This window comes from Epithele typhae (genome assembly GCF_022376455.1).
Source record: "Epithele typhae strain CBS 203.58 chromosome Unknown BXZ73scaffold_677, whole genome shotgun sequence".
Taxonomy (NCBI): Eukaryota; Fungi; Basidiomycota; class Agaricomycetes; order Polyporales; family Epitheliaceae; genus Epithele; species Epithele typhae.
This window is the reverse complement of record NW_025954868.1, coordinates 1-8,659: the sequence shown is the minus strand read 5'-3', so window position 1 is coordinate 8,659 and position 8,659 is coordinate 1. Positions and strand designations below refer to the sequence as shown.

The window sequence follows — 8,659 nt, the reverse complement described above, 5'->3', positions numbered from 1 at the left end:
CTTGGGGAGAGGTGCGACGGGCTCGGCGGGGCCAACGTACGGACCGAGGAGGTCGTCGAACTTCTCGCGCGTGATGGTGACGGCCTGTTTGCTGATGACGGGGCGCTGACCGGTGTGGAGCTGCTTGGGCGCGGTGCCGTTGAGGAGACCGAGTTGCGCGTCGGACCAGACGGGGACGACGGGCTCAGGGTTCGCCATACCGACGTTGGCACGGCCGCCCTCCTTGCGCCAGTCCGAGGTGCGCTTGATACCGAGCTCGGTGAAGACGCTGTCGACAGCGGAAGCGAGGCGAGTGATCTGCTCCTGGTTGTGGCCGGGGGTAACGGTAAAGCGCAGACGCTCCTCGCCGCGGGCGACGGTGGGGTAGTTGATGGCCTGGACGTAGACGTTGTGCTTCTCGAGGAGCGTGTCCGACGCCAGACGCGCGAGAGCGGGGTCCCCGATGAGTACTGGAACGATGTGCGAGGGGCCGGGAACGACGGGGATGTCGAGCTTCTCAAAGCGGGACTTAAGGTCGCGGACGTTGATCTGCTTGAGCTGGCGGTCGCCGTTGTACTCCTTTTGGTACGAGATACTGGCGCGAGCACCCGCCATGTTCGATGGTGGCAGCGACGTGGTGAAGATGAAACCGGAAGCGTACGACCTAATCATGTCGACGAAGTCGTTAGAGCCGGCAATATAACCACCAACCGCGCCATAAGCCTTGCCGAGCGTGCCTGCAAGGATGGTCAGCAGGGTAAACACGGGATTGAAAACAGACTTACCAGTGATGATGTCCACACGGTCCATGACGGTGCCTGGAATAGGGTCGGGGCTCTGACCCGCGCGTTTGTGCGCCTCGTAATCAAGGTGCTCGGCGACACCAGCGCCGCGAGGTCCGTAGAGACCGACAGCGTGGACCTCGTCGAGGAAGGTGAGGGCGCCGTACCGCTCCGCGAGGTCACAAATCTCCTTGATGGGACCGACGCTGCCGCACATGGAGTAGACGCTCTCGAAAGCGATGACCTTTGGCGTCTCCTTGGGGTACTGAGCGAGCTTCATCTCCAGGTCCTCCAAGTCGTTGTGCTTGAAGATGACACGCTTCGCGCCCGAGTGACGCATGCCCTGGATCATGGACGCGTGGTTCATGACATCAGAGAAGTAGATCATGCCGGGGAGCTTCTGGCCCAAGGTCGCGAGCGTAGCATCGTTCGCGACGTAGCAGGACGAGAAGACGAGCGCGGCGGGCTTGCGATGGAGGGAGGCGACTTCGGCCTCGAGCGCGAGGTGCATGCCCGTGTTGCCGGCGATGTTACGAGTACCGCCCGCACCATGTCCGTAAGTATCGAGGGTGCGGCTGCGGACCGGAGGAAAAAGAAGCACAAACGCCTATCAGTGGGCCTGCATTGGGTTGAGAAGCAAGCGGCAGTGACGTACTGCATCGTCTCGAGCACGACCGGGTTGTTGCCCATTCCGAGGTAGTCGTTCGCGCACCAAACCTCGACCTCGTCCTTCGGGTCTCCGGTGTGGGCGATCGGGAACTTGCCGGCCATGCGGTTGATGTTGTTGAAGTAGCGGTACGACGCGTCCTGGTGCTTTTTCTCGAGCTCCGTGGCGTAGAACTGCTCGTAGTCGAAGCCACTGGGGGTCTTCGCCTTCGCCTCGGACGTCGAGGGCGCACTGGCGTTGGCGTGGAAGGGGCACCCGGCCGGCGCGGCTGTCGCGGGCTTCGCGGCGGAGGCAGCAGGGCAGTTGGGGGCCTTACCCTTCTTCGCCTGCGCGAGTTCCTCGGCCATGCGCGCAGCGGCCATAGCCTTGGACGCGTGCGGGCACTTGGCAGCGTCAGCCGCAGAGGGCATGACGTTGTGGTGCTCGGGAATCTGGTTGAACTCGGCAGAGCCAGCGAGGCTCGCGTACCCGGCGATCATCTGCGTCGAACGCGAGGTGAGGGCCTGGCCCATGACGGGGCATTGCGTTGCCTTCTCGGTGAGCTTGGAGAGGGATGGGTAGCGGGGCGAGGCGGCGGTGTAGAGAGTGCGGATGGTGGAGGACTTGGTGCGGCCAAGGTAGGGGCAGGCCGCCTTGAAGCGGGTGATGCTGGAGAGCTTGTCCATGAGAGCAAGCGGCCGGACGGAGAGGGAGACGGTGGAGGAAGAGGTGCAGACCAGCGGTTTGCGGGCTGCCTCTTATGGGAATCACTCGGTCGCAGGGTGGGCCGAGTAATTGCCAGCGCATGATTGGCCCCCGGTCGGAGGCTGCCTGGCCCCTGGGCTGGCCCGGGGGGCTCGCGCGGTGCGGCGGCCTCTTCGCCGGCTATGCACGGACTCCGGCGCACGCAGCAGTAAGCTCCCATGACAGACTTGGTCCCACTCTCGCATTAGTCTACTCCTCATTCAGTACATGCAGCACGCTTTCCACCACCTCCATTGCATGCCCAACTTCTCCCGCCCCGATGTTCAGGCTCGGCACCAGCCTCACCGCATCCGCTCCCGCCGTCAGCAGCAACACCCCCCGCTCCCGGGCCATCTCCACCACACGCCCGGGATGGCTAGCGTTCTTGAACCCCAGGCCGAGAATTAGCCCCCGCCCCCGAACTTTGTTCTCCAGGATGTTCGGGAACCAGTGCGTCAGCAGGCCAAGGCGCTCCTGCAGGTACCCCCCGGTGTCCCGGACGTTCGCCACAAACGCCTTGTCCGACAGGCGCGAGAGGACGTGGAAGCCCAAAGCACAGGCCAGTGGCGAGCCGCCGAACGTCGTTCCGTGCGTGCCTGTACAAACGTCCCACCATCGTGTATCAGCCTCGGACATGCGATGCATTCTGTGTGAATCTACTCACCCGCGGTCATCACCTCCGCCACACTATCCCTCATGAGTACGGCACCAATTGGGTAGCCATTGGCCAGTGGCTTAGCTGTGGTCACCATGTCCGGTTGGGCGTCGGCGGGAAATGTGGAGTGTGCCCAGATGTAGCCAGTCCGATAAAGTCCGCACTGTCAACGATCCGTTTCAGTCCATCAGTACTCTGTCTCTCACACAGCCGCGACGAGAACGCAACTGCACACACGCAAGCCGCTATTTCCGCCCGGACCGAAGTGTGATAAACCGGAACGTGACTCACCTGGATCTCATCATAAATCAATACCGCGCCGACCTCGTCGCATCGTTTACGCAGTGCGCAAAGCCATTCCACGTCGGCCGCGTTAATCCCGCCTTCGCCCTGGATCGGCTCGACGATGACTGCACACGTCTTGTCGTCAACGAGCGTCTTCAGTGCCTCCTGCTCGTTCAGTCGGCCGACTTTGACTCCCGGGATCAACGGCATGAACGGCTTCTGGTACTTCGGGTTCGACGTGACGCTGAGCGCACCCATGGATCGCCCATGGAACGACCGTTCGAAGCAGACGATCTCGTGCTTGTCGCACGAAGCGTCGTCCCACGACATGCCCGTCTTCTCCGCCCAGCGTGCCTTCCCAACTTTACGTGCTATCTTGAGTGCACCCTCGTTGGCCTCCGTGCCCGTGTTCGCGAAGAACACCTTCGCGCCACTCGAGCCGTTAGACCAGGATTGGGAGCTCCCGGGCGTCCACCCAAGACCACCTTCGGCTTGGGTCAGCGTGATGAGGAGTTCCGCGAGCTTGCTGGCGTGCTCGTTGTGGTAGACGTTGCTCGTATGCAGAAGATTTGACGCCGCGGTTCTCATGGTCTAAACATGAATAGCGTCAGAACTATGGCCAATCCTAAGCGTGGCATTACGGAGCATAGAATAAAATAGGCCCTGGAAACAGCACCTCAGGGGTCGTCGCAAGCCGAACGTTCGCTCCCGTGGCTATGAGAATGTGACTGCGCCCGCTCGGGCTCGGTACAACCTGTGGCAACAAAAATAGCCTTTACGGTGAACGTGTACACGGCTACGCATCACGATGAAGCAACAAGGCCCCAACCCGCTGCGTCGGCAATATGACTTCAGTCGATCAGATAGTCCGCAGTCGGCAGCTCTGCGTGCTATTTCCTGCCATTGCGCATCACGAATAGCACAACCTCGAAGACCAGCGGTTCCGACACTGTGCCGCCCCCGACCCCAGCCGCACCGTCTTTCCGCGCAGAAGCAGAGAGGCACTCACCTCGATCACACCCTCGTCCGCATGACCAAGCGCGTTCACAGCGATTCCGGCGCTGAAGTCGAGGTATTCGCGCCCCTCCACGTCCCACACGTAGGAGCCCTTTCCACGCTGGAGCACGATGGGCGGCCGGGCGTACACGGGCAGAATGTACGCGTCGGAGCGGTCGAGGAGCGCCTGAACCTTGGGAGTGACGGACGACGCGTTTTCGGGGTGCGAGACCGCTGTATACCGCGTCGAAGGTGCAGTAGGAAGCGACAGACCGGAACTGGAGTTGCTCTACGAAGGGGTGAGGCGACTGGGGGGTCGTGTATGCGAAGCAGACCCGGCATACCTGCGTGGCCAAACAGCGTGCTCCGAGCGTGTTTTTCAGAGGTCGGACCAATGTCCGAAACGCGTTGCGGGTGACTGCTCGCATTATGGTGTAAGTACTTTTCGCCGTGCCACGTCAGCCAAGAAGCCAGCCAAGAAGTGAGCGTCGAGGTGGAAGAAGGCGGAGTGGGCGTTCCGATCTCGCGTCGCGAGTCATGGCTGAAAGAAATAATGCGGGGATCGGCGTCAATTGGCGTCCCTGCAATGAGCCAGTCACGAGTCGATCGCATATCTAATCTGCAACGACAGTGCTTGCCCTAATTGTACTGCCTGGGGGAGACCACCCTTGCTCGTCCAACGGAACAGGTCGGTGAATGCTATTCAGAAGTATTTGGCCAGGTCGCTCGACATACAGCGTGGCTGTTGCGAGGAGATAATTAACACACGACCACGGTCAAACTTTGGTCGAAACGACTATGTAACCATACTCATCGGCATACAATGCGCTCACAACAAGGTGCGTATTCATAGACCATCAGCAGTCAGACACGAACCCTACGTAATGTACACAGTAAAGAGCATAGTAGAGAGTTTTCCGGAACCTACAACCAATGCCCCTTCAGTCCCGGTCCGACGCCGAACTGACAGACATGGAAGAATCGCTCGACGCCGAGCGACTGCGACGCTTCGCCCCACGAGGCGGAGAGCGGGTGCGAGAGCGAGAGCGGGATGACTCCTGACCAGGAGAGCGATCACGCCGCACTGGGGACATCGACCTTGACATCGACCGCGGCCGACCCCTTCCACCCCGTGCAATCGGGGACCGGGGCGCATGAGGAGGCGGAGACCGCACCAAGCCACGCTCGCCTCGCGAGGGTGGTTCGACGGATCCAGAGCGTTTGTGTCGAGGTGGTGGCGACGGCGAACGCGACTCGAACCGACGCCGCACGCGGGCGGGAGGCGAGGACGGCGAGCGGGACGCAGCGCGGCGCCGAGGCGGGGTAGGGGACCTTGATGGAGGACGGCGATGTGGGGAGGGCGAGCGGCGGCGGCGATAGTCGCGGTCGTCGTCGGGTGAGGGGCTTCGGCGCATGGGGCTCCTGCTCCTGCTGGGTCGGTCGCGGTCGCGGTACTCCCTGCCACCTCGGTCGCGGGGGAGGGGAGGGGGAGGCATCCTATCTCTGCGGCGCATGTCTTCTTCCCTCTCCTTCCGCCGCCGGTCCTCCTCGCGCCGCCGCAGACGGTCGCGCTCCTTCCGCTCCGCCTCCCACTTTTCTTTTTGAGCGACCATCTTCGCGCGTTCCTCTTCCCGCTGCCTGTCCCGCTCCTCCCTCTCTGCGTGCCTTCGCATACGCAGCTCCTCTTGCTTCTCCCTGTCGAAGGCATCTCCTTCGTGGTAGTCGCTTCGGGTGCCAAACGCCCGGGCCATCTTGTTGAGTTCGTCTTTCTTCGCGTAGGCGATGCCATGGGTATCTGACGGCTTCAGACTTTTCGCGTTGATTTGTGCGCTCGCTTCGGCAAGCAGTTTTGTGCGGAGCTCGCTTACTTGCTCCTCAATTTTGTCTTCCTCGACGCTAAGACAGAGGCCTTCAGTCTGTGCTCGAACTAAGCTCAGAATGTGCACTTACCCTTCGTCCTCCAGCTTGAGCTGCAGCTCCAGGCACTTCACCTCCACTTTACGCTTCCTCTCGTGTTCCAGAATCTCCGCATCGGGCTCTCTGTGTTTGGGGGGGGCAACGTCCCACGCACTTGCGCGATCCTGGGGTGTCTGGAAGCTCCGTAGAGCGGATAGGTTTCGTACCACGTAACCGTTCGTGCCACTGCATTCCCAAAGCAAGTTAGCAGCAGACCAGAAGAAAGCCGCCGTCAAGGCGTACCTGCCGCGCGGTGTAGTGAGACCGATTCCGTTATACATGGTTGGAAGAGGATGGAGGTGAGTGGACGAGGCGCATGCAAGCGCGTTCCGTTGGCGGAGGGGCATGTTTAGCGCCAAGGCGTGTGAACTTCGGCGGCAATGGGCGAAGAGTCATGCCGTCCGACTCATCGCTTAGATCAGCGGTCGCACACAGAGAGAAGACGGACAAGCATGATGGTAGCACGCCGGGAATATCAAAGTTTCTGCTCGTCCGATATGTATGAGTAAACCTTACGAGAAATGTAGTGTTTTTGGCAACGTTCTGAGCCCCTCAGAATGATACATTTCGCGTGCATTGAAACTTTATGTACCTCGACCTATTCCCGAGTCCTCAAAATGAAACATTTCTGCGCCTGCGGAATGATTTCTCACACATAGAGTTCTGGCGGCCCGGGAACTCAAAGTTTCCCGATGTGCGAAATCATCTGCCAAATTTGACGTTTTTCTCATCATTTTGTCGGTCTCGCAACGATATATTTGGCATGGCGTTCCGGCGGTCCTGAAATGTTATGTTTTGGACCTGCGCGCCCGCTCATCGCCCACTCATCGCCCACTGGTCGCCCACGCGTCGCCCGCGCGGCGCCCGCTCATCGCCCACTCATAACTTCGCTCATCGTTGCGCGCAATAAGCAGGGCGCAAGGAAATAAGGGAGGTGGACAGCCTGCGGGCGACGAGCGGGCGACGCGCGGGCGACGCGTGGGCGACCAGTGGGCGATGAGTGGGCGATGAGCGGGCGCGCAGGTCCAAAACATAACATTTCAGGACCGCCGGAACGCCATGCCAAATATATCGTTGCGAGACCGACAAAATGATGAGAAAAACGTCAAATTTGGCAGATGATTTCGCACATCGGGAAACTTTGAGTTCCCGGGCCGCCAGAACTCTATGTGTGAGAAATCATTCCGCAGGCGCAGAAATGTTTCATTTTGAGGACTCGGGAATAGGTCGAGGTACATAAAGTTTCAATGCACGCGAAATGTATCATTCTGAGGGGCTCAGAACGTTGCCAAAAACACTACATTTCTCGTAAGGTTTACTCATACATATCGGACGAGCAGAAACTTTGATATTCCCGGCGTGTAGGGTACTTGGGTGTATGCGTACACCCATGCAACAAGCCTCTAATTATGATAGTCCGTCCATATCCATTACTGTTACAGTCTAGGCTGTGTCGCTTCATTCATGCGAGAGAAAAAGGCGTCCAACTGGTACTTGCTGTATCCTGGACGGCTCAACGAACGCAGTGCAACCTGCTTGTCCGTTTCTATGTCCTATCAAGGCCTCTGGAATCTCGTCAGCGCTGCGCACACCAACTCGTAGACAAATCTTCCTCTTACCCCGAGAGATATAATTGAGCTCTGGACGAATGTATCCCAAAACCATGACCTTCATCCCATATCCGTAAAAGTCTCCCTTGAAATCGTGCATGATGTGAATTTCCTTCAGTGAACAGTCAGCGAAAAAGGGCCAAGCCCACAGATAACTGTACGACACGTACCGCGGACAACTTCTCATTGTTGTAGAATGGGTTCTTCCCAAGACTCATCACCATCGGCAAGACCTTCCCATCCCCCTCCGGAAGTACAGGCTGGCCCTCCATCTCCCTCGCGACCTGAGCATACCCATAGTACACCCCGAACTCGGTGATGGAGCTCATCGGCGTGATGCTCTCGTCCGGGAGATTAGCTCCAGAGAAGCGCATGAGCCGGAATTACTTGACGCATCTGAGATCGCGTGAACAGACGCACCTGTGGGGCAGCCCAGATCCTTGCCGCCGCGCCCGAATCCGTGCTGGACCGGTCCAGACAGCAGGATGGGAAACGGTGCCTGCGGGACCTCTGGTCCGACAATGGCCGGGCGGGATACGCGGTACGAATTCGTGCCGACGGGCGCAGCGGGTCGTTCTTCGAGGCCCATAGCTTGGACGACGGTCATGAACGGGTGGGGCGGGGGAGGCGGGGCGTGTGTGTGTCGGTGATACGGGTCGCGGATTATAAATAAGGACCGGACAGGCGCACTGGGTGAGAGCTGCTCTGTCCGCAGATGCTGAAATGAGTCCCGGTGCCGATCGCGGACAGAACCAGCGAGAATGTCGGCCGCCCGGCGCTTCCCCGCCCCGCCGGAATCCTCGGACTCAGTGTCGGCCACACCTTTGCCTCTGCCACCCACCACCCCGCTCCGCATGGCCCACCACTATCCACCGCACACCCAGGCGCAAACACAGACGCAACCCCAGGCGACTCAGGCTGTAGCGTCTGGTTTCCCCGCCTTCCCTGCAGGCTCGTACCCCTACGGCACTGGATTCTATCACAACTACCCCGCCGGATACACCTT

The 8,659-nt window shown here is 59.9% G+C and overlaps 4 protein-coding genes across 4 annotated transcripts; all 4 read right to left on the bottom strand.

Annotated features, from left to right (window-relative positions):
- Positions 1-6: 6 nt before the first annotated feature.
- Positions 7-2,093, bottom strand: BXZ73DRAFT_15475 (5-aminolevulinic acid synthase; the record flags this gene model as incomplete). The annotated part of the gene is made up of 3 exons (XM_048017512.1): positions 7-716; positions 765-1,336; positions 1,417-2,093. Coding segments are annotated over 3 exons (1,959 nt in total), but the record flags the coding sequence as incomplete, so codon positions are not given.
- Positions 2,094-2,361: 268 nt separating this feature from the next.
- BXZ73DRAFT_63119 (acetylornithine and succinylornithine aminotransferase) lies at positions 2,362-4,515 on the bottom strand (the record flags this gene model as incomplete). Its single annotated transcript, XM_048021757.1, has 5 exons — positions 2,362-2,747; positions 2,816-2,969; positions 3,098-3,682; positions 4,101-4,376; positions 4,432-4,515. The coding sequence occupies 5 exons, from the start codon at positions 4,513-4,515 to the stop codon at positions 2,362-2,364; spliced, it is 1,485 nt and encodes a 494-aa protein (XP_047870433.1).
- Positions 4,516-5,712: 1,197 nt separating this feature from the next.
- BXZ73DRAFT_8307 (uncharacterized protein) lies at positions 5,713-6,324 on the bottom strand (the record flags this gene model as incomplete). The annotated part of the gene is made up of 3 exons (XM_048023855.1): positions 5,713-5,983; positions 6,038-6,229; positions 6,287-6,324. Coding segments are annotated over 3 exons (501 nt in total), but the record flags the coding sequence as incomplete, so codon positions are not given.
- Positions 6,325-7,512: 1,188 nt separating this feature from the next.
- Positions 7,513-8,242, bottom strand: BXZ73DRAFT_14709 (riboflavin kinase; the record flags this gene model as incomplete). The annotated part of the gene is made up of 4 exons (XM_048017500.1): positions 7,513-7,596; positions 7,640-7,765; positions 7,824-8,011; positions 8,074-8,242. Coding segments are annotated over 4 exons (567 nt in total), but the record flags the coding sequence as incomplete, so codon positions are not given.
- Between the last annotated feature and the right edge of the window lie 417 nt (positions 8,243-8,659).